This window comes from Salvia hispanica, chromosome 4 (assembly GCF_023119035.1).
Source record: "Salvia hispanica cultivar TCC Black 2014 chromosome 4, UniMelb_Shisp_WGS_1.0, whole genome shotgun sequence".
In the NCBI taxonomy this organism is placed as follows: domain Eukaryota; kingdom Viridiplantae; phylum Streptophyta; class Magnoliopsida; order Lamiales; family Lamiaceae; genus Salvia; species Salvia hispanica.
Window position 1 is genome coordinate 55,029,889 of NC_062968.1, and position 23,892 is coordinate 55,053,780.

The 23,892-nt window shown below is 41.0% G+C and overlaps 7 protein-coding genes across 8 annotated transcripts; 1 reads left to right on the forward strand and 6 right to left on the reverse strand.

Moving 5' to 3' along the window:
• Positions 1 to 247: 247 nt before the first annotated feature.
• LOC125221429 (disease resistance protein RGA2-like) lies at positions 248 to 2,107 on the reverse strand. Its single transcript, XM_048123548.1, has one exon. The coding sequence runs from the start codon at positions 2,105 to 2,107 to the stop codon at positions 248 to 250; it is 1,860 nt and encodes a 619-aa protein (XP_047979505.1).
• A 1,685-nt stretch (positions 2,108 to 3,792) lies between these two features.
• On the reverse strand, positions 3,793 to 5,052 carry LOC125221430. The gene has a single exon (XM_048123549.1). The coding sequence runs from the start codon at positions 5,050 to 5,052 to the stop codon at positions 3,793 to 3,795; it is 1,260 nt and encodes a 419-aa protein (XP_047979506.1).
• Positions 5,053 to 11,567: 6,515 nt separating this feature from the next.
• Positions 11,568 to 12,152, forward strand: LOC125221431 (UDP-glucosyltransferase 29-like). Its single transcript, XM_048123550.1, has one exon. It carries the CDS (start codon positions 11,568 to 11,570, stop codon positions 12,150 to 12,152), a length of 585 nt encoding a protein of 194 aa, XP_047979507.1.
• Positions 12,153 to 13,821: 1,669 nt separating this feature from the next.
• Positions 13,822 to 15,728, reverse strand: LOC125219372 (UDP-glucosyltransferase 29-like). 2 transcript variants are annotated; one of them, XM_048121342.1, is made up of 2 exons: positions 14,915 to 15,728; positions 13,822 to 14,845 (listed from the first exon to the last, which is right to left on the reverse strand). In XM_048121342.1, the coding sequence occupies exons 1-2, from the start codon at positions 15,318 to 15,320 to the stop codon at positions 13,959 to 13,961; spliced, it is 1,293 nt and encodes a 430-aa protein (XP_047977299.1). In that variant the 5' UTR covers positions 15,321 to 15,728; the 3' UTR covers positions 13,822 to 13,958. The 2 variants fall into 2 exon arrangements, with proteins under 2 accessions (XP_047977299.1, XP_047977298.1); XM_048121341.1 differs by having other exon boundaries at positions 13,822 to 15,727.
• A 406-nt stretch (positions 15,729 to 16,134) lies between these two features.
• Positions 16,135 to 17,672, reverse strand: LOC125219373 (UDP-glucosyltransferase 29-like). The gene has a single exon (XM_048121343.1). It carries the CDS (start codon positions 17,618 to 17,620, stop codon positions 16,241 to 16,243), a length of 1,380 nt encoding a protein of 459 aa, XP_047977300.1. The 5' UTR covers positions 17,621 to 17,672; the 3' UTR covers positions 16,135 to 16,240.
• Positions 17,673 to 18,850: 1,178 nt separating this feature from the next.
• Positions 18,851 to 20,408, reverse strand: LOC125224050 (UDP-glucosyltransferase 29-like). Its single transcript, XM_048127391.1, has one exon. It carries the CDS (start codon positions 20,372 to 20,374, stop codon positions 18,992 to 18,994), a length of 1,383 nt encoding a protein of 460 aa, XP_047983348.1. The 5' UTR covers positions 20,375 to 20,408; the 3' UTR covers positions 18,851 to 18,991.
• Positions 20,409 to 22,060: 1,652 nt separating this feature from the next.
• Positions 22,061 to 23,487, reverse strand: LOC125217792 (UDP-glucosyltransferase 29-like). Its single transcript, XM_048119329.1, has one exon. It carries the CDS (start codon positions 23,485 to 23,487, stop codon positions 22,105 to 22,107), a length of 1,383 nt encoding a protein of 460 aa, XP_047975286.1. The 3' UTR covers positions 22,061 to 22,104.
• Positions 23,488 to 23,892: the final 405 nt, after the last annotated feature.

The window sequence follows — 23,892 nt, forward strand, 5'->3', positions numbered from 1 at the left end:
AGGAAAGAGATTGCAATTTAACCAAACTATACAAGCTCTCTGGTAACTCCTCTAATTCATCATTCCAACTTAAGTTGAGTTGTCTTAACTGCACCAAATTCCCATTTTCTCGTGGAATCTCTTTTAGAAAGCAGCCTTTTAAGGAAAGAGTTCGCAATTCAACCACTTTGCACATACTCTTTGGTAACTCCTTTATTTCTTTATTCCAACTTAACTCAAGTCGTCTTAACTGAACCAAATTCTCAATTTATTGTGGAATCTCTGTTAGCTCGCAATGTGATAAGAGAAGAGTTTGCAAGAAATAAAGCCTACATACGACTTCGAGGCCATCCTTTGACAATGCAGTATAACTACAATCCAACCATCTCAAGTGGATTAACGTTTCTATTCCTAGTGGAATAGTACTGTAAATTCTTGTCGTTCTTAACACCCTAAGACTTTTCATGCAACCACAAACATGACAAATTCTGTCTCTTTCATCAACAGGAGGTTTGTAATCCAACGGTAGACTCTGATATTCTTGGACATGAGAAATCAATGAAGACTCACAAACTTGACAACTACTCTCCTTGTCATCTTTCTTCCTAAGAAATAGAGCAAAATCATGTACTATATCATGCATTTTACACCATTCTATCTCATCCCCCAACTCACTTTTCTCAATGTCTTGAAACAAACTACGCATTGCTAAATTTCTCAAGTTCTCTCGCCCTTTGAGTTCCAATGCACCATTTCCACTATCAGAGCGTATATAACCTAGTGCCATCCACTCTTCTATAAGAGTCCCCGCATGCATTCGGTGATCTTTAGGATAGACGACACAATATGAAATACAACGCTTGAGAACAGGGGACAATTCATTGTAGCTCAAAACCAAATGTGGAAAAAGCTTGACTTCCTCGTTATTCAATTGCCATATTTCACTCTTCCAAATCCTTGAGCCGCAAAAGTCTCCCCAAAATAACTGCAGCAGCAATCCCTTACACTTGCTAGCTATTTTCTTGCCCACATTTTCAAATTTTTTATATTCCTCCTTGCTTTTTCCTGCAAGAGATGAGGCACACAATAATGACCAACACTCTTCAGAATTAAGCTCTTTTGGGTGATAGATATCATCGTCTAAGGTACCCATCATCTTTGCCACTCCTTCATTTCTCGTTGTCACCAAAATTTTACTCCCTGCTGCACCATATCCGAGATTGATTTTCAGGTCCTTCCATTTGTCTTCGTCTTCTGTCCAAACATCATCAAGGACTAGAATATACTTTTTTCCTGAAACTGATGCTTTTAGTTTTTGTAATGCCAATTCTTTTTGGTCGTTATTTGGAGGAATCTTTTCCTTTCCCACAAGCTCAACAATATTTTTGGCAACCACAGCTACAACAAAAGGTTTTGAGACACATACCCAAATTTTTAACCAATTCTTATCGAAGTGGGGATGGTTAAAAATAAGCTTGGCGAGGGTCGTCTTCCCAAGCCCCCCTGTCCCTACTATAGATAGAATTTGAGTATTACCACCATTAAGCGCCATATTCTTCACTATGTCATCCCTTTTCTTAAATATGCCAGACCCATGGATATCATTGAAGTCAATTGAAGATGTGGATTGTTCTCTTTGAGACTCAGGCAGCGGCACAGGATCAGTTGTAGGCAGAGAGATGACAAAATTAAAGTCATTTCTCTCCTTGTAAATCTGTTCAAGCATAGCTTTCACATTTTCTATTTTCTTGGCAATGTCATGACGAACAGAAACTTTCTTGAAACATAAACAAGAACATCTGATGAAGGAGCACCCTATCTTTTGCTCAGGCTCAGGCTCAGCCGAAGCTTCCATCTTATCTTTGAGAAGAGAATAGTTCCATTCATCCAAAATATCCTCCATCTCATAAGCAGTAGCTTTGAGCTTCTTCAACCAACTCTTGACACTTTGATCTTTAACTCCTCTCTTTTCTGCATCATCCAACACCTCTCGGATCGTGTTGAACTTCTTGGAAAGATTTTGAAGCTCATCCTTCACGCCTCTAACCAAATTGACTTCATACCGAATCTTATCTTCTAAGATAGTTGCAATTCTCCCCACCACTTCTGAAATTATAGCATCCGCCATTTATGTTTTTTGGAGCTGCTTTTTTTTATTCCTTAAATTATCTTCTCTTGAGTATCCTGGAAAAATCAATTCAATGGTTGGAATAAGATAAGTGGCACTAATACAATTTTTTTATTCCGTCTGCCCTCTTATGAAAAGTCGTGATCACTCTTCACTGCATTAGCTAGTATGTGGGACAAACATTTAGATCTTTATGTGAGGAGATTTTCATTGTTAGCTAGATTTCTTATAACCAGAAGACAAAGATGAGTATATATTGGGGAGTATATATTAGCTAGCAAACCATATCCCACGTCAGAGGGTGAGTAAGAGTTAAGCATACCCCAACTCCACTAGTATGAGGCCTTTTAGGATAGTACTCCAAGAGCAAAACCGTAAGGACTTTGCCTGAAGCGGATAATATCATACTAATACTAATGTTCAGGCTAGTGGACTGACTAGTTATGATTTTGACTGTGGGTGAAGACGTGAAGTGCCTCTTGCATACTACGTGACTCTAGAGTTCACAAATTTTGGTCGAAGTTAGAGAAAGAGAGATAAATAATTTGGTCGATTTGGTCATGGCGGCAGTGGTGGCCGTAATTCAGAGATTTTGTCTCGATATGATTTGGATTAAAAATTGGCTAAGCCGACCGATTCACGGACAAAAAATTTAGAACCGGACCTATAACCGGACTAAATAGTTAGCATTCGCGGACTTGCGGTTATGGTTCATCCAACACTGGTCAACGGTTTCAAGCCGGGATTGACCAGTTCTCTTCAAGGTTAAAAGTATTGAACCATTGGTTTTAGTTTAACCATGCATCAAATGAATCAACACTAATTACTGTACAATACAAGGCAACAAAAGACAACTAATCAAATTAAAACAACAAAGTATCTCATAAGGCTCACTATCCACCATATCACCCCCCCAAACTTATTCAAGATTATGCAAAGAATAAGGTTGAAAAGTTGGTGGAGAAGGGAGACTTATATAATAGACAAACTAAAACGAAAACAAATCAAAAGTTACCTACTAGGGGTTACCTTCCCTATAGTGCCTTTGGTTATCGTCGTTGGCTCGACGCATTGCAAGCTTTGTTTCAACGGTCCAACCTTACTCTAACAATTTTATCGGGGACCGTCTTAGCTCGTGCAGCCACATAAAGCTTGTTCAACCGCTTCTTCCACCAAATATGCTTAACATTTTTCCCAACAACAATTTCTATAAATACACCTTGTGCCAATTTAGTATCATCCTTGACTTTCACATATGCCTCTTGTACCACCTTGCATTCTTCAACCTCCAATGCCTTAACTTCCACCCTCATTGATTTTTCCATTTCTTGGCGTTTCATCTTATCTAACATAGAAAGGATGGCCGTCTTATTTCCATGTCGAAGGGTAAGTTCTCCCTTAGTGACATCAATTAGAGCCTTCCCTGTAGCAAGGAATGACCTTCCAAGGATAAGGGGGACATTTGGATCCTCCTTCATGTCCAAAACTACAAAGTCCACCGGGAAGATAAAATCATTCACTCTCACCAATACATTCTCTAGGATTCCATTGGGGAACTTGTTGGATTTATCCGCCATTTGAAGAGTGATAGTGGCTTCAAGACACCGAACTTCAACTTCCGGAAGAAGCTTAGGGGCATAAGATTTATGCTTGCCCCCAAATCACACAAGGCCTTAGTTTGTCTATCATTCCCGATCACACAAGAGATGTTGAAGCTCTTTCGAAGACTTCCTCTTTGCCGGCATCTTTTGTTGGATGATTGCACTACAATTCTCGGTCAAGCTCACGGTTTCATAATCAACCAACTTCTTCTTCTTGGACATAATCTCTTTCAAGAACTTGAGGTAGCCGGGCATTTGTTGGAGAGCCTCAATGAGAGGTATGTTGAGGTGCACCCTCTTGAAGATCTCAAGAAATTTCGCAAACTTTTCATCTAACTTCCTCTTTTGCACCACTTGAGGGAAAGGAATTTTAACTTCCTTTGGCTTGGGTAGAACAATTGCCTCGGGTTGAACCTCGGATGACATATTAGGTGACTCCGCCTCTATCTCCTCTTCTTCTTTCTCTTCTTCCGGCACTTCCTTAGCTTCGACTTCCTTTTCAACTGCGGTCTCTGGCATAGAAGGACCCTCATAGTTTCTGTCACTCCTAAGATGAATCGCCTTACAATCTTTGGGCTTCACAATTGGTTGCCCTGGAAATTGGCCGGGAGTATGTAATTTACTCACAGATTGAGCTATCTGACTCATTTGATTGTCAAGACTCTTCACGTGAGTGCTTAAGTCTTGCACCTCTGCCTCTACCTGTTTCAGCCTCTTATCGGAGTTGGTCATACACTCCCCTGTTTGCTTCATAAACGCCATCAAGACATCTCCAAGCTCATTCTTCTTCGTCTCAATGACTTGACCATTCGACACTTGGAATCCCGGTGGTGGCTGCAGGGAATTGTTAGGATTCCAATAGGACAAGTTGGGATGTGCCCTGTTTCCAAAGTTGTTGAAGTTACCACCTCCTTGATTCTGGCGGTAGTTGTTGTAATTCATGTTGTTGCCGCCGTGATGCACATAATTCACATCTTTAATTTCGAGCCCAGATAGCTCTGTTCCCATGAAGCCTAGCTTGTTTGTCAAGAAGTCTAGCTGCTTGGACATCATGTCCATCCTGTCAATGTCCGACGTGGATGCTACCATGTAGGTCTTGCTTCTCTCATTCTTCCATCCCTCATCGTTGGAAGCTACCCTTTCAATCACCTTTAGGGACTCTTCTTCTCCCAACCTAAGGAGTGACCCCCCTGCACTCATATTCAATTCGCGCACTGCCTCTGGAGTGGCTCCTCTGTAGAAAGTTATGACTTGTTGTCCCGGGCTTAAACTGTGGTTGGGGAATCTCTTCATCAGATATTTTAATCTCTTCCATGCCTCTTCAATATTCTCCTGAGGCTGCATCGCGTAGGAGATGACTTCTGCTTGTCACTTTAGTGCCTCGCTAGGTGGGTAGTATTTATCCATGAAAAGCTCAACCATCGCATCCCAAGTAGCGACCGAGTTAGGATCCATGTTATCGTACCAATCCCTAGCATCGTCCTTCAAAGAGAATGGGAATAGTCTGAGTCGAATCTGATCATTTGGGACCCCATTAGCCTTAACCGTGTTGCTGATTTGTATGAACTTGGTCAAGTGCTTGTTGGCATCTTCTGAACCTGTTCCACCAAATGCATGTGCTTCTGCCCTGTTTATCAACCCCGGCTTCAATTCAAAGCTGTTAGCGGCAATCCCCCCATTGTTGATCGGTGGGTTAGCCACTCGTCTGTATGCAAACAAATTCTGCACGGGGTTTGGTCTCACATTTTGCGCATCTAAACGCCTTTGCATATTGGCCATTTGCTGAAGAAGTTGATGGACAACGAGATCGGGATATTCCACATTATTGTTCTCATTGTTATTCTCCTCGTTGTTCTCATTATTGTTCTCATTGTGATTATTCTCCTCGTTGTTCTCCATCAAAATTGGAGACTGCTGCTTGTACTGTATGGGAGATGGAAATGGAGATGGACTAGGTGAAGGAGTTCTCTGAATAGGAGAAGGAAGACGCCTATGACCGGGTGAAGATACCCGAATCCTTTGGTTTAACCTCCTCTGTGCGTTCCTCTTCCTGTTGGATGCTTCGATCTCAAGATCGATTGCCTCTAAAGGTGGATCTTTAGAACGCGTGTGCATACAACCTGCCCAAGCAAACACAAAGATTAAAGAACTCAAAAATAAAAATAAAAATAAAGCAAATAAAATCTAGATTAGTAATCTCTATTATTATCACGATATTAAGCTATATTGACACAAAATTGTCCCCGGCAACGGCGCCAAAAACTTGACTCAACTTATTTTAACACAAATAATACCCGCAAGTGTACGGGGCTAGTGTAGCAATTAGCAAGCAAGAGTATCGTATCCCACAGAGACAAGATTGTATCAACTCAAGTACCATGAACAAATTTCGACTACTATCTAGACAATCCAAAGAGCAATGGTTTCGTTCTAACACTGCTATAAGCATATAACAACAAACAAGGAATTAATAGTAACAAGAGGAATTAAACACAAGTGAAAAGATACCACAAAGAGGAGAGTAGAGTTTTGGATCCAACTACAATGGAATTGTATTGTGATTGATTCAACAACTTCGATTACCCATTTTATGTCTCTAGGATTACTAGGAAAGTCGCTAGTCTAGGTTGAGCCCCCTCGCGAGTGTACTCACCCCGTTGATTAACCCTTAATATTGAAGTCTCCTTCTAATATGTTTAGATTAATTCCATAGAACAAAAGACCCAAGCCCTCACTAAGGTTCCCCTCTCTCGAGTGTAGATTATCAAAGTGATGCTCACTCTTTTATCAAACCTAGATAGGTATCTCTCAATTACAACTATAAAGGTAAACAAACTCAATTGGTAGCTAAGCAATTGAATTGAAAAGACACAAGAATTAACAAAGGAATCACAAGAGCTAAGCAATCAAAAGAAGTCCTTGAATTAATCACAAACATCCATTATAGTCTTCACCAAAACTCCACAATAAAATTAGCTACTCATGTTCTTCATGAAAACCAAAACAATGGATTCAATCAAATACATAAAAGAAAGCAAATAGATACTCCTGTGGAACGATTCTATGGATTAGAGACTCCAATCTCTCGATTTGTAGTCTTCAATCTTCAAATCTCTCTTCAAAGTGTTCTTAGGGAAGTGTATAGTGTGTGGTAGGCGGTGGAATGTTGAATTATGAAACCTATGCGTTCTTCCTTTTAATCCCCCATAAAAAATCGCGTTTTTGGCATAAAAATAAGCCAATATAGCGTACCCGGCCAGGTGGAATTATAAAGAGCAAATTCACCCGGCCGGGTGGTCATTTTTACCACTTTCTGACGGTTTCCGCGCAGAATACCGTACCCGGCCGGGTGGTTAATTCACCCGGCCGCGTGAAATTTTCTGGAACGCGCAGTGTTCTTATAACGGCCATAACTTCTTCTACCGAACTCCGATTGAGGTGTGCAAGATACCCACACGAAGCTCTTTCGAAGACGAAGAGATTGATATGCATTAGGGGCTGATTGAACTTCAAAATCTCCAGTTAATATTGTCTCAAACCAAGACTGCTGCACATCCACATATTTTGTACCTTTTTCTACACATTCTTAACAAAATTGTCAAATACCAAAATAATAGAGAAGTAATCATAATCATATCCGATAATAGACGAAATACGATCAAAACCATGCAAGATTACTCTCTAAAACCAAGCAAAATCCAAGTATGTCACCCTCATTGTAAAATCATCCTAAAATTATATAGTGAAATCCCTGGCTTGGCATCGCCCCCAGACGTAGATACACTTTGTATCGAACTGGGTAAACAATTTGTTGTGTTCATTCTCCTTTTATATCCGTGATTGCTTGTGTTTATTTCCCAACAAATGGTATCTAGAGCCTAGGGTTTCAGAGGCAGAAATCACGATGGGGATCGACGGGAAGATTGCTATAGAGAAGTTCGACGGATCTGATTTCGGATTTTGGAAGATGCAAATTGAGGATTACCTGTACGGTAAAGATCTGTGGAAACCTTTAAAAGCCAAACCCGAAAAGATGGAACCGGAGGAATGGGAGCTACTGGACTGAAAAGCGATGAGCGCGATGAGGCTATCGTTGTCCAAGGAGGTGGCTTATCACACGACTGCAGCAAAGTCGACGAAGGAGATGATGAAGATCTTGGAGGATATGTACCAGAAACCATCAACGGCAAACAAGGTACATCTGATTAGACGATTGTTTAATTTTAGAATGCAAGAGGGAAAGGAGGTGCAACAACATCTCAACGAGTTCAACATGATTACTTCGCAACTGAACTCTGTTGATATTAAATTCACTGATGAAATTCGTGCCCTAATTTTGCAATGAGTTATGCCCGAGAGTTGGGCTGGCACAGTGACAGCAGTTACTGCTGCAGAGACAAACCTGACAGTTGACAGAGTAAGAGATCTGATGATTGGTGAGGAAGTTCGCCGGAAAGAATCAGGATCTTCTACTTCTAGTTCAATATCGAAGGGAAGGCAAAGTCGTGGAAGATCAAAATCCAGAGGAAGGAGCCAATCCAAGAAGGATTTGGATCGAGTTAAATGCTGGAATTGTGATGAGTTTGGGCACTTTAGAAATCAGTGTGAAGCACCGAAGAAATATAAGAATAAGGATCAGAAAGAGAAGAATACAGCAAACGCTACCATGTCAGATGACGATGGCGAGGCGTTGGTCCTAAGTGTGAGTAGTCTGATGGAATCGTGTGTATTGGATTCTAGAGCGTCGTTCCATTCATGCAGCAATGTGGAGGTAATGGAAAACTACGTTTCTGTCGATTTAGGGAATCTGGCTGATGTCGAGCCCTTAGATATCGTGGGAAAGGGAAACGTGAAGGTAGTGACATCCAATGGATCCGTAATAAAATTGAACGGAGTCAGACACATTCCTGGATTACAAAGAAACTTGATTTCGATTGGGCAGCTTGATGCAGAAGGGTACACGGTAACATTTGGCTGCAGCAATTGGAAGATTACCAAGGGAGCTATGATAGAAGCTCAAGGTAAGAAGGAGGGTACGTTGTATACCACAACTAACTCCAAAGATTGCATTGATCTTGCAGGTGAAGCAAATAATGCAGATTTATGGCATTGTCGTCTTGGCCACATGAGCAAGAACGGAATGAAGATAATGTGCTCAAAAGGTTTACTGCCGGGCCTGAAAACTATTGAAGTTGGCCTATGCGAGGATTGCATGTTTGGGAAACAGAAAAGGGTGAGTTTCTCAAGAGGAGGCAGAAAATTGAAGACGCAGAAGTTGGAGTTGGTCCATAGTAATCTATGGGGACCAGCACATGTGAAGTCCCTTGGAGGCTCTGAATATTATATGACATTCATCGACGACTCAACTCGAAAGGTATGGGTTTATTTTCTGAAGAGTAAATCTGATGCATTTGATACTTTCAGGAAGTGGAAAGCCCTTATTGAAACTGAAACCGGGCTAAAGGTTAAGTATCTAAGATCTGATAATGGAGGAGAATATGAACTTGCAAAGTTCAAGGAGTTTTGCGCAGAGAATGGAATTCGCATGGAGAAGACTGTGAAAGGAACTCCACCGCAGAATGGAATCGCGGAGCGCATGAACAGAACATTGAATGAGCAAGCAATGTGCATGAGATTGAAAGGAGGTGCAATAACATCTCAACGAGTCTTCATTGCTCTTTTTTAGTCCAAAAACTTGACTCGATTTATTTTTAAACACGAGAATTACCCGCAAGTGTACGGGGCTAGTGTAGCAATAAACAAGTACGAGTATCGTATCCACGTAGACAAATTGTGCAACTCAAGTACCACGAACCGATTTTGACTACTGTCTAGAAAATCCGGAAAGGTTAGTTTTGATTTTGAAAAATAATTAAACATAAACAAGACAAAAGCACGCAACAAAAGACGAGTTTCAAGTAAGAGAACGAGGTAGAGTCTTGGATCCAACTACAACGAACACGATGTGAACACTCAACAACTTCGATTACCCATTTGAAGTCTCTAGGATTACTAGGAAAGCCGCTAGTCTAGACTAAGCCCTCTCTCGAGTGCACTTAACCAGTTGATTAATCATTAATATTGAAGTCTCCTTCTAATACGTCACAATTAACTCCTAAAAACAAAAGGCTCAAGCCCTCACTCTAGAATTCCTTCTCTCGAATGCAAATTATCTAGGTGTTGTTCATTCTTTTATCAATCCTAATTAGGTATCTCTCGATTACTCAAAACTAGGTCAACAAACCCAATTGGTAGCTAAACAATTGAATTGAAAAGGCACAAGAACGAAACAAAGAAATCACAAGAGCAAAGGTAATCAAAAGTCCTTGAATTAATCAAAAGTATTCATTGTAGTCTTCACCAAAACTCTACAAATGAATTAGCTACTCATATCCAAAGCAAATTCACAAGAGAAATCCATAGAAAATGAATTGAACATAGGAAAACTAATAGAGATACTCCCAAAGGTGAATTGAATGGGCAAATCGTCTTCGTCTTCAAACTTGTTGATGAATCGGACTCTTTGTCTCTTCAATCTGCTCTCAAACGTGGAAACTGCTTCTGGGGCATGTGGAAAGTATCTGAGGTCGAACCCTAGGTCCTATTTATACCCGGGGCGAAAATTAGAACAAAATCAGCGCTCGAATAAATCGCCCGGCCGGGCGATTTATAAGTAACAAAACACCCGACCAGGCGTTCTTCTTAAAAAGTCACGTTACACAAAACCCCCGGCCACAGTGGGTTCGCCCGGCTTGAGAGGCAGAACGCCCGGCTTCCTTCAATGAAACGCCCGGTCTTGTGCACTGAACGCCCGGTCTACGGTTTTTGGTGCCGTATTCGTCCGTTTTCACCTACTGTGACTACAAAAACTCGATAAACTTATCAGAACACTAAAATAAGGGATCGTAGATGAAAACTCAAGTAATGTGCTATAATATACTCCATTAAGCACTTTCAATCATCCAAAACACTTGTTAAACTACGAGTTTATCAACTCCTGGGCAGATCATCATCAGGAAGACTTATAGCTGGAAAAGGGAAGGTAGCACCACTCCCCACTGTACATAAATGGTGGAGGTAAGACAAGGTTGTTGCACCGGAGGTTGAGAAGTAGACACAAGGTATTCCTTTGGATGAAGCGATCTTGGGCGCCCATGGTTGGTATACGTCGAATATGACATGATCTGGCTTTAGGCACTCCTAAATAAGATGGGGCATTGAGAGTGTGGTAAAGCTACCCAAGAGCAAAACCGTGAGGGCTTTTCCCAAAGCGGACAATATCATACTAATGTGGAGTTTGGGTGTGCATTACCGAAACTCAACAGTGCTATCAGAGTCCTGGTTCAGGGCTAGGCCTGTGTGGCTCGGGGTTCGGTGGATTGCGCTTGCAAGTTCTCCAATGGCTCGATCTGGTGACCTGTAACATGGGGTAGGCATGTGGTCTTGGTCTGGCGGTCTTGGTTTGAGGGAAGAATTGTGGTAAAGCAAACCATATCCCACATTGGAGAATGAAAAAGAGTTGCAAGCATATAAATGAGCTTTCCCAACTCCATTAGTATGAGGCCTTTTAGGGAGTACCCCAAGAACAAAACCGTGACGGCTTTGTCCAAAGCGGACAATATCATACTAATGTGGAGTTCGGGTGTGAACCACCGATCCCAAGCAGAGAGTAAATTCGAATTGAAGAAAAAATATATTGGTAACATCCAAACAATGCAGCCGGCTTATAGAAATATTCTTGGAACCATCAAAACTTTGATTATATAATCAAACTCCCCTCCCCTCATAGTACTAAACTATACACCACAAATTAAAACTAGTGGAGTAGTAACATATTTTGTGTGTGTATTGATCATCAAATGGAGTCAAATGAAGCAAGTCTCTCCATCCTAATGTTCCCATGGCTAGCACATGGCCATGTCTTTCCCTACCTTGAGCTAGCCAAGAATCTCACCAAACACAACTTCACCATCTTCTTCTGCTCCACTCCCATCATCCTCCAATCCCTCCCTCTCCCCCACCACCTCCCCATCACCCTCATCCCCCTCCACCTCCCCTCTCCGCCGGAGCTCCCTCCGGACCTCCACACCACGAAGCACGCGCCGCCACACCGCATGCCCCTCCTCCGCGAAACATTCCACGCCTCGAAGGCCGCCTTCTCCGCCATCCTCGCCTCCCTCCGCCCCGACATCCTCATCTACGACGCCTTCCAGCCCTGGGCCGCTGAGGCCGCCGCCAAGTCTGAAATTCCCGCCGTCCACTTCGCCACCACCGGCGCCGCCACCTACTCCTTCTTCTACCATCCTCGCCTCCCTCCGCCCCCGACATCCACCTCCACTCCCGCGAGCTGGAAGCCCTTCTGGCTGTTGGCTCTAATCTCAGAGACAGCGACCAGCTCAGTGAGGGGTTTCCCCACTTCACGCGGTCCCGCGACGTCATCCTGATGAGAACGTCGTCGCGGGGCGTGGAAGGGAAGTATTTGGACTACTTGTCCCTCTTGTGTAACAAGAAAATAGTCCCCGTGGGCCCACTTATTACAACAACAACAACAACAACAACAACAACAACAACAACAACGATAACAACGATAACAACGGAAAAAACAAATTCAGACGTCATGGATTTCCGAGGGGATGACGTGGCGGAGGCGATCGGGAGGGTCATGGAAGGTGGGGAGGAGATGAGGGCACAGGCGGCCGGGATGAGGGGGGAGGAAGAGTACGCGGTGGCCGAGGCCGCCACGCATCTCAGGCGGATTTGTAGGGAGGGTTTTGACAAATATGACACAAGCCACACTCAGCTTAGGTTCGACCTTGTTTCATTAGTTGGTGAAGTATTGGTCTCAGATTTATTTTTTCAGTTAGTTATTGTGTGTTTGATTTGTTTTTTATTATATTTTTATGTGTTGAATATAGACTTGTAGTCTTTTGAATTTGTGGTTATGAAGTGTGTTACTCCTATTTCTTACAAGCTTTAAATACTTATAATTAGGATTATTATATAACGCGTACAATTAGTATTTTTTACTATTTTCAAACAACTAATTTCTATATGTTTATGTAAAGAAAATGAAAAATATGATTACCGGAGATTCAATTAAACAAATTATGGGACTCTGACGAATTATAAATATATTAGTCGATTAGGGATTAAAAGGTTAAATTGGACTAAAAATTAGTGCCTCCGTCCCCCATTAAGAGTCACACTTTTCTATTTCGGTCCGTCCCCAATTAAGAGTCCCCCATTAAGAGTCACACTTTTCTATTTCGGTCCGTCCCCAATTAAGAGTCACACTTCATTTTTACCATAAATGGTAAGTAGGTCTCACATTCCACTAACTCACTTCACTCACATTTTATTATAAAACCAATATAAAAAGGTGGGTTCCATATTCCACTAACTTTTCAACCAACTTTTCTTTACTTTTCTTAAAACCCGTGCCCGGTCAAACTGTGACTCCTAATCGGGGACGGAGGGAGTATTAATTTTAGTTAAACTCTCGTCGATAATATAATTTTAAAAATTAGTCAAAGAATTATAAACTTTAAATTTATTCACAATTATAACACGACAATAAATTTTACTTTGTCTCGAACAACAAATAGTTATTCCGAGCCTTGTGACGTGCTCGGTCAGCCGTGTGACGTGGCCCCTTATATTTTATATTAAGGCTTGTTTTCTTCACATTTGTTATTTTTATGATTTGATATTAAAAATCTTGCTGCGTACACTTGACTTCACCTAATTGTGGACCATATTACTCCCTCCGTCCCTCAAATATTATCTCACTTTGACTTGGCACGGATTTAAGAAATGTAATGAAAAGTGAATCGAAAAAAGTTAGTCGAATGTGGGTCATACTTTTATATATTAGTTTTATAATAAAATATGAGTATGAATGAGTCAGTGGAATATGAGGTCCATTACTAAAAATGGTAAAAAGTGAAATGGGACAAATTTTGTGGGAAATGATGAAAATGGAAAAATGGGACAAACTTTCAGGGACCGAGGAGTAAATAATTTATGTAAAACCAATTCATCTGTAGTTGAAGATTTGTAGCATCTGATCATTTAAGCATCCAAGTTCCCACAACATATGTTTCTATATGACAGTTGACAGAAACAGAAATCTTGTTGCAATTAATCTTGAACAGAACAGAATACACCTTTTGTTGATCATACATAAAAACACACATATCCTAAACCAGAAACAGTTTACCACACTTATTTCTTGTTCTTGGCACAAATCTTCAATAGCTGCTGACCTGCTGAGCTACTTCATTCACCTCTTCGTCTTCCTTCTCTCGCAACGTCTCACTCAATCTCCGAGCCCTGCTCCTCAGACCTTCATACAACACATTCTTCTCCTCAATCACCTTATTGATTGCTTTGGCAACCTCCTCTCCAACATACACTCCATTTTCATGATCCTTTTCCACCTCCACACCAACACCGAGCTCCACCATTAGCTGAGCGTTCATAGGCTGGTCAGCATTCATCGGCATGGCTATAACCGGAACACCAAAATACATGCTCTCCGTGATTGAACTCCTTCCACAATGACTCACAAAGCCACCTATACTCGGATGGCCTAATATCTTCGTCTGTGGCGCCCATCTAGTCACAACCAACCCTCTCTCCTTCGTTGTTTCAATAAACCCTGCTGGCAGTTCTTCTTCGACCAGTCTGATGCTCGTTCCCGCCTCCTCCTCAGCAGGAAATCTGATCACCCACAAGAAGCTAGCATCACAAAGATCCAGCCCTTTTGCTATTTCTTCAATCTGCTTCTTGGATAAAAAGCATTCACTGCCAAAGGAGATGTATATGGTAGAATCAAGATTCTTCCCATTTAGCCATTTCATTATCTCGAAATCATCGTGCTCGTTAGCATCAGCAGCGATCAAGGGGCCGGTGCAAACTATCTTCTTTTTGCTCAAAGCAGAGAGATAGTCTGCATACTTTTGTTCAACATGCCTAGAGCTCTTTGACAAGACTATGCCTGTTGATCTTGCCATCGCTCCGTAAGCAAAATCATCATCTGCGTCCCTCAAATTTTGCGCGAGAAGAGCTAGCCGCCTGGTAAGATCATCATCGGGCAGACTAATAGCTGGAAATGGGAAGGTAGCACCACTCCCCACTGTGTATAAATGGTGGAGGTAAGACAAGGCTGTTGGACCGGAGGTTGAGAAGTAGACACAAGGTATACCTTTGGATGACGTGATCTTGGGCGCCCATGGTTGGTATACGTCGAATATGACAAGATCTGGCTTTAGGGAATCCAAGATGTCTGAGAAGCTTGAGCTTGATTCTTGGAAGGTTTTCATGAGGGTTAGGAGGAGGTGGGAGGGGAGGTTACTGGTGGTGTGGAGGTGGGGAGGGAGTTGAGGGGGAGACGGCATGTGCAGCTCGATTAGTTTCACTGATGCAGCAGCATCATCTTCGGACGAGATGCTGGATTTGATTGAATCAAGGTTGACAGTGGTGGAGCAAAGGTACATGGTGAAGTGGTGCGTTGCTGAGAGGCGTTTGGCGAGTTCGAGGTATGGGAATATGTGTCCATGAGCTAACCATGGGAACATGAGGATTTTGAAGCTTTCTTTCTTCTCTTCCATGGTTATGAGTGAATGAAAGCTCTCATCTCACCAGCTATACATATAGTAATGCTTCATGAAGGAAAGCTCTCAGGCACTTAGCAAGATTATTAGTATAAAATTTCAAAAGAAATGTAGTTTAATCAGTCCACGAGATTCAGGTGATTAAAATACTGTCTTCTTCTTAATGATGTCTAGCAAATAGAGGATAGTGAAGAAGTATTCTTTGCCTTATTTCCTGCAAAGAGAATAGAAAATAAGTGATGACAAGATTAGGTATTATTTTTAACATAAACCAGCAAGTAATATTATTGTAAATCATGCAATTATAAAGTGAAACCAACAATAGCAAGCCAAATGAAATTACAAGTTCCAGATAATAAAAAAAGTTTAGCAAGAAAGGTTATGGATTTATCAACTCAACCTCTAACTTGGTTTAGTTTCATTAAGTGCAGCCTGCAAAGTCAGCTTCATTTTTGCCTGAAGCTCTAGGTACAACCATTTACCTTATAAATCGCCTCCCTCCCGTAATTTCAGAACTTCGAAGGGAAAAAAACCGAATCTTGGGGTCTAATCATAATCCATATCAGACTCTCGAGGAGGCTATCTATATGCAAGGATGCCGGTGGAGGCCGGCAGCTGCGTGGAGGTGTCTACAGAGCTGAGGGCGTCGTGCTCGTGGATTGAGTGAGAGGCTAAAGAGGGAAGAGGGATAAGTGCTGGATGAAGCTACTGATCATTTAAGCATCTAAGTTCCAATATTATTTTGGCTTATTGAATTTGCTATGTGCCTATATATATGCTTCTATTTCCATGTTGATTAAGAAATCTGCACTGAAAGAAACAGATATCTTGTTGCAATTAATCTTGAACAGTACAAAACAGCAAGAACACCTTCAATCATAAAACACAAATGACAAACCAGAAACAGTTTGCCACACTTATTTCTTGTTCTTGACACAAATCTTCAGTAGCTGCTGAGCTACTTCATTCACCTCTTCTTCTTCCTTCTCTCTCAACGTCTCACTCAATCTCCGAGCTCTGCTCTTCAGACCTTCATACAACGTGTTCTTCTCCACCATCACCTTATTGATTGCTTTGGCAACCTCCTCTCCCGCATACACTCCATTTTCGTGATCCTTTTCGACATCCACACCAACACCGAGCTCCACCACTAGTTGAGCATTGAAAGGCTGGTCAGCATTCATGGGCATGGCTATAACCGGGACCCCAAAATACATGCTCTCTGTGATTGAACTCCTTCCACAATGACTCACAAAACCACCTATACTAGGATGGTCTAAAATCTTCGTCTGTGGCGCCCAGCCAGTCACAACCAACCCTTTGTCCTTCATTGTTTCGAGAAACCCTGCAGGCAGTTCTTCTTCGATCAATCTGATTCCCGTTCCCGCCTCCTCAGCAGGATATCTGATCACCCACAGAAAGTTAACATCACAAAGCTGCAGCCCTTTTGCTATTTCCACAATCTGCTTCTTGGATAAAAAGCACTCACTGCCAAAGGAGATGTAAATGGTAGAATCAAGATTCTTCCCATTTAGCCATTTCATGATCTCTGATTCATCGTGCTTGTTAGCATCAGCAACGATTAAGGAGCCGGTGCATACTATCTCCTTTCTGCTCAAAGCAGAGAGATAGTCTGCATACTTTTGTTCAACATGCCTAGAGCTCCTTGACAAGACTATGTCTGTTGATCTTGTCATCACTCCGAACACAAAATCATCATCTGCGTCCTTCAAATTTTCCGCGAGAAGAGCTACCTGCCTGAGCAAATCTTCATCAGGCAGACTTATAGCTGGAAATGGGTAGGTGGCCCTACTACCCAGTGTATACAAATGGTGGAGGAAAGACAACACTGTTACACCAGGGATTGAGAAGTGGACACAAGGTACACCTTTAGACGAAGCGATCTTGGGCGCCCATGGTTGGTATACGTCGAATATGACAAGATCTGGCTTTAGAGAATCTATGATATCTGAGAAGCTAGAGCTTGATTCTTGAAAGGTTTTCATAAGGGTTGGGATAAGATGGGAGGGGAGATTCCTGGTGGAGTGGAGGTGGGGAGGGAGATGAGGAAGAGATGGCATGTGCAGCTCTACTAGTTTCACTGATGCAGCAGCATCATCTTCGGACGAGATGCTGGACTTGATTGAATCAAGGTTGACAGCGGTGGAGCAAAGGTACATGGTGAAGTGGTGTGTTGTCGAGAGGCGTTTGGCGAGTTCGAGGTACGGGAATATGTGTCCATGAGCTAACCATGGGAACATGAGGACTTTGAAGCTTTCTTGTTTCTCTCTCTCCATGGCTACAAGTGAATGAAAGCTCTCATCCCAGCAGCTGTACTTATAGTATGCTTCACAAATTACTGAAAAACAAAAAACTTGCATTGGCTACTTGCAAGATTATAAAATTTTGAGGAAATGTATTTTACTAAAGGCAAGGGATTCAGGTGGAATAAGATACAGATTTGGAACACAAGACAACAATAGACTGATAGAGCTCTTTAACTAATACAATATAATATAAATAAAAAAGCTCCCAGGCCTGCAATAGATTAATGCTTCTCAAAATACAAACAAATAATGCCAACTTAGCAAGATTATGAAATTTCTCTAGGAAATGTAGTTTAATCAGTGCAAGGTATTCTGGTGTTTAAAATACTGTAATTTTCTTAATGATGTCAAGCAAATAGAGGATTGTGATGAAGTTAAACCTGCATGAGTCTTGATTTATGCATTGCACATCACAGAAACATAAATATACTAGTATATGACATCAAGAACAAAAAATTCATTGCCTAGTTTCTGTCAAAGAGAGTGATGACAAGATTAGGTGGAGTACTATTTCTAACACAAAACCAGCAAGTAATATTATAAAATCATGCAATTAAAAGTGAACAACAAAAGCAAGCCAAATGAAATGGAAATTTACTATTTACAGATATTAGAAAGTTTAGCAATAGTGCCTAAACATTATCATGCACAACTACAAGCGCCTCGACACGAATCACTGTAAATCACCTTATCATCCACTTCTCTTAATAAGGTTATGGATTTATTAATTCATCCCTAACTTGATTTAGTTTCTCTTAATGCATCCGGCAAACTCAGCTCATTTTCTTACTTGGTTAATAGAAATTTGTCCACAAATATGATCAACAATCAGTTTTTCTGTTCTGATCAAGTTATGATTATCTGTGGTAGCAATAACTGGAACCTTTTTCCTTCTATTATTTTCATGACCATGACTCTATATGGAAAACTGAAACTATATAATTGTGAGGCTAACACAAATGGGAATCTACAATTTTATACATTTAATAGTAGTATCTGTTAAAGAGGAAAGAAAGCTATAGCAGAAAACATCAATTTATGAACTTATAAGCAGAAAAAATGAACAAGCCAATGAACTGAGGCAGCGTCGAGAAGGAAGTGAGGGAAAACACAACTTTAACTAACCCCTTTTGTTTTCAAGGACCTCCGAGATTCGGGACTTACACTTAACCCCCTCCAATGTATATGCATCTATTTCCACTCCATGTTGATTAAAAATTTGACAACTGACAGAAACAGATATCTTGTTGCAATTAATCTTGAACAATACAAACAGTAAGTAAAACTTTTATTGATCAATAAAACATATACAAATCTTAAACCAGAAACAGTTTGCCTCACTTATTTCTTGTTCTTGACACAAATCTTCAATAGCTGCTGAGCTACTTCATTCACCTCTTCGTCTTCCTTCTCTCTCATCGTCTCACTCAATCTACGAGCTCTGCTCCTCAGACCTTCATACAACGCGTTCTTCTCCACCATCACCTTATTGATTGCTTTGGCAACCTCCTCTCCCACATACACTCCATTTTCGCGATCCTTTTCCACCTCCACACCAACACCGAGCTCCACCACTAACTGAGCGTTCATAGGCTGGTCAATATTCATGGGCATGGCTATAACCGGAACACCAAAATACATGCTCTCCATGATTGAACTCATTCCACAATGACTCACAAAGCCACCTATACTCGGATGGCCTAATATCTTCTTCTGTGGCGCCCATCTAGTCACAACCAACCCCCTCTCCTTCACTTTTTCAAGAAACCCCACAGGCAGTAGTTCTTCGATCAATTTGATGCCCGTGCCCGCCTCCTCCTCAGCTGGAAATCTGATCACCCACAAGAAGTTGAAATCACAAAGCTGCAGCCCTTTTGCTATTTCTGCAATCTGCATCTTGGATAAAAAGCATTCACTGCCAAAGGAGATGTATATGGTAGAATCAAGATTCTTCCCATTTAGCCATGTCATGATCTCTGAGTCATCGTGCTTGTTAGCATCAGCAGCGATCAGGGGGCCGGTGCAAACTATCTTCTTTTTTATCAAAGGAGAGAGATAGTCTGCATACTTCTCCTCAACATGCTTGGAGCTCTTTAACAAAACTATGTCTGTTGATCTTGCCATCGCTCCATATGCAAACTCATCATCTGCGTCCTTCAAATTTTGCCCGAGAAGGGCTAGCTGCCTGGGCAGATCATTATCAGGAAGACTTATAGCTGGAAATGGAAAAGTAGCACCACTCCCCACTGTATACATATGGTGGAGGAAAGACAAGGCCATTGCTCCAGGGGTTGAGAAGTGGACACAGGGTACACCTTTGGATGAAGCGATCTTGGGCGCCCATGGTTGGTATACGTCGAATATGACAAGATCTGGCTTAAGAGAATCCATGATATCTGAGAAGCTAGAGCTTGATTCTTGAAAGGTTTTCATAAGGGTTGGGATAAGATGGGAGGGGAGATTCCTGGTGGTGTGGAGGTGAGGAGGGAGATGAGGAAGAGATGGCATGTGCAGCTCTACTAGTTTCACTGATGCAGCTGCATCATCTTCGGAGAAGATGCTGGATTTGATTGAATCAAGGTTGACAGTGGTGGAGCAGAGGTACATGGAGAAGTGGTGTGTTGTCGAGAGGCGTTTGGCGAGTTCGAGGTACGGGAATATGTGTCCATGAGCTAACCATGGGAACATGAGGACTTTGCAGCTTTCTTGTTTCACTCTCTCCATGGTTACAAGTGAATGATAGCTCTCATCTCAACAGCTATACATACATATGGTACTGCTTCACAAATTACTTAAAAATGTTAAAAACTTGCATTGGCTACTTGTAAGATTATAAAATTTGAGGAAATGTATTTTAACCAAGGCACATGATTCAGGTGGAATAAAATAAAGATTTGAAACACAAGACAACAATCACTTATAGAGTTCTTTAACTAATGCAATACAATAAATAAATAAAAAGCTCTCAGGCCTGCAATAGATAATGCTTCACACAATAAAAGCAAATATTCCTGACTCAGCAAGATTATAAAATTACTCTAGGAAATGTAGTTTAATCAATGCAAAATACTGTATTTTTCTTAATGATGTCAAGAAAATAGAGGATTGTAATGAAGTTAAACCAGCATGAGCCTTGGTTTATGAACATCACACAAACATAAATATACTCCATATATGACAAGACAAGGTATAACAAGAACAAATAAAATCATTCCCTCATTTCTGTCAAAGAAAACACAACATAATAAAATTACAAGATTAGGTACTATTTCTAACAAAAAGCCAGCAACTAATAATATAAAATGATGCAATGAAAACCAAAAGCAAGCCAAATGAAATTACAATTCAGATATTAGAAAGACTGCCTAACATTGACTCAGTAGTATAACTCACATTAGCTGCAAACTCATCTTCATTTCTTACTTAGTTACTTAATAGAAATTTATACCATAAATATGATCAACAATCATTTTTTTTTCTTCATATCAGGTATCCAGTTTCTGATCAAGTTATGATTATCTGTGGTAACAAAAACTGGAACCTGACCTCTCTTTCATCCTTTTTCCTTCTATTATTTTCATGAACTTGAACCTATCTAGCAAACTGAAACTATAAAATTGGGAGGTTAATACAATCGGAAGTCTACAACTTTATACAATACTAACTGTTAATTAAGGATGAAAGAAAGAAAAAATAATTAAAGTATTGTCAGGGGGGAATGAGTCTCACCATTAGAGAGAAAATAGTTTCTAAATTTAAAAAGTGCATATTCTTATGGGAGGACTAAAAATGAAAGAGCGTGTATTCTCGGAGTAGTAACTTATTATCCCCTGGACCTTGAGTTTTGTAAGACCCCCTCAACTTCTCAGGGTTTAACCAAAAGACCCCGGGCTCGGTCCAAATTCCAAAAGGACCCCACAAATGGTCAAAAGCAACAAATTGGTCCCCGAAGTACTAAAATTGCAAACAGGCCCCTATAGTGTGTCAAAATAAGTTTAGATAATCAAGATATCTCCCAGTATTAAGATCTCAAATTGTTTGTGCCTCATCTTTTTCCTAAACTTGTTAAGTCTTTGGATATGTGTTGTGAGCCTTGTATTTTGGCCAAAAATCATAGACACCTGTTTAAGTGGAAAAATACTAGAAATGAATCTGTATTATCCTTTATACATTTGAATTTTGAATATTAGAGGGAGAGCTGCAAGAGAGGGAAGAGGGACAAGTGTTGGATGAAGCAGTTGTAGAAACTAGAAACAGACAAGAAGCTGCTGATCATTTAAGCATCTAAGTTCCCATATTAATATTATTATGACTTATATATATGCTTCTATTTCCTCTCCATGTTGATTAAGAAATTTGACAACTTTTTGCAATCAATACAAATAAGTTAGTACAACTTTTGTTGATCAATCATAAAAACACACAAATCCTAAACCAGAAACAATTTGCTACACTTATTTCTTGTTCTTGGCACAAATCTTCAATAGCTGCTGAGCTACTTCATTCACCTCTTCGTCTTCCTTCTCTCTCATCGTCTCACTCAATCTCCGAGCTCTGCTCCTCAGACCTTCATACAACGCGTTCTTCTCCACCATCACCTTATTGATTGCTTTGGCAACCTCCTCTCCCACATAAACTCCATTTTCATGATCCTTTTCCACCACCACTCCAACACCGAGCTCCACCATTAGCTGAGCGTTCATAGGCTGATCAACATTCATAGGCATGGCTATAACCGGAACGCCAAAATACATACTCTCTGTGATTGAACTCCTTCCACAATGACTCACAAAGCCACCTATACTCGGATGGCCTAATATCTTCGTTTGTGGCGCCCATCTAGTCACAACCAACCCCCTCTCCTTCACTGTTTCAAGAAACCCTGCAGGAAGTTCTTCTTCGATCATTCTGATGCTCATTCCCGACACCTCCTCAGCAGGAAATCTGATCACCCACAAGAAGTTAACATCACAAAGCTGCAGCCCTTTTGCTATTTCTTCAATCTGCTTCTTGGATAAAAAGCATTCACTGCCAAAGGAGATGTATATGGTAGAATCAAGAGTCTTCCCATTTAGCCATTTCATGATCTCGATATCCTCGTGCCTGTTAACATCCGCAGCGATCAAGGGGCCGGTGCAAACTATCTGCTTTTTGCTCAAAGCAGAGAGATAGTCTGCATACTTCTCTTCAACATGCCTGGAGCTCTTTGACAGGACTATGTCTGTTGATCTTGTCAATGCTCCGTAAGCAAAATCATCATCTGCGTCCTTCATATATTGCGCAAGAAGGGCAAGCCTCCTTGGCAACTCATCATCAGGAAGGCTTATAGCTGGAAATGGGAAGGTAGCACCACTCCCCACTGTATACAAATGGTGGAGGTAAGACGCGGGCATTGATCCAGAGGTGGAGAAGTAGACACTAGGTATACCTTTGGATGAAGCAACCTTGGGCGCAAATGGTTGTAATACGTCAAATATGACAAGATCTGGCTTTAGAGAATCTATGATGTCTGAGAAGCTTGAGCTTGATTCTTGGAAGGTTTTGATAAGGGTTGTGATAAGATGGGAGGGGAGATTCTTGGTGGTGTGGAGGTGGGGAGGGAGTTCAGGGGGAGATGGAATCTGCAGCTCTACTAGTTTCACTGATGCAGCAGCAGCATCGTCAGACGAGATGCTGGATTTGATTGAATCAAGGTTGACAGTGGTGGAGCATAGGTACAAGGTGAAGTAGTGTGTCGTTGAGAGGCGTTTGGCGAGTTCGAGGAATGGGAATACATGTCCATGAGCTAACCATGGAAACATGAGGACTTTGAAGCTTTCTTGCTTCTCTCTCTCCATGGCTATGAGTGAATGAAAGCTCTCATCCCAGCAGCTATACTTATAGTAATGCTTCACATGTTATTTTTAAAAAAAATACTTGCCTTGGCTACTTGCAAGAATACAAAATTATGAGGGAATGTATTTTAATCAAGGCATGTGATTCAGGTGAAATAAGAATCAGATTTGGACATAGAGATATTTAACTTATGCAGAATAATGAAGGAAAGCTCTCAGGCCTGCAGTTTTTAGTTAATAGATTAATGCTTCACAAAATAAAATACAGAAATATTGCTGACTTATAAAGATTATGATAAAATTTCTCAAGAAATGTAGTTAAATCAATGCAGGAGATTCAGGTGATTAAAATACTGTCTTCTTTAGTAGTACTTCTGTGCTCTAATCAGAAAAAGGACAAATCTTTTG

What these genes read in the sequence shown, in the direction of transcription:
- LOC125221429 (XM_048123548.1), bottom strand. Translation starts at nt 2,107, where the DNA reads ATGGCGGATGCTATAATTTCAGAAGTGGTGGGGAGAATTGCAACTATC.
- LOC125224050 (XM_048127391.1), bottom strand. Translation starts at nt 20,374, where the DNA reads ATGGAGAGAGTGAAACAAGAAAGCTGCAAAGTCCTCATGTTCCCATGG.
- LOC125219373 (XM_048121343.1), bottom strand. Translation starts at nt 17,620, where the DNA reads ATGGAGAGAGAGAAACAAGAAAGCTTCAAAGTCCTCATGTTCCCATGG.
- LOC125217792 (XM_048119329.1), bottom strand. Translation starts at nt 23,487, where the DNA reads ATGGAGAGAGAGAAGCAAGAAAGCTTCAAAGTCCTCATGTTTCCATGG.
- LOC125219372 (XM_048121341.1), bottom strand. Translation starts at nt 15,320, where the DNA reads ATGGAAGAGAAGAAAGAAAGCTTCAAAATCCTCATGTTCCCATGGTTA.
- LOC125221431 (XM_048123550.1), top strand. Translation starts at nt 11,568, where the DNA reads ATGGAGTCAAATGAAGCAAGTCTCTCCATCCTAATGTTCCCATGGCTA.
- LOC125221430 (XM_048123549.1), bottom strand. Translation starts at nt 5,052, where the DNA reads ATGCAGCCTCAGGAGAATATTGAAGAGGCATGGAAGAGATTAAAATAT.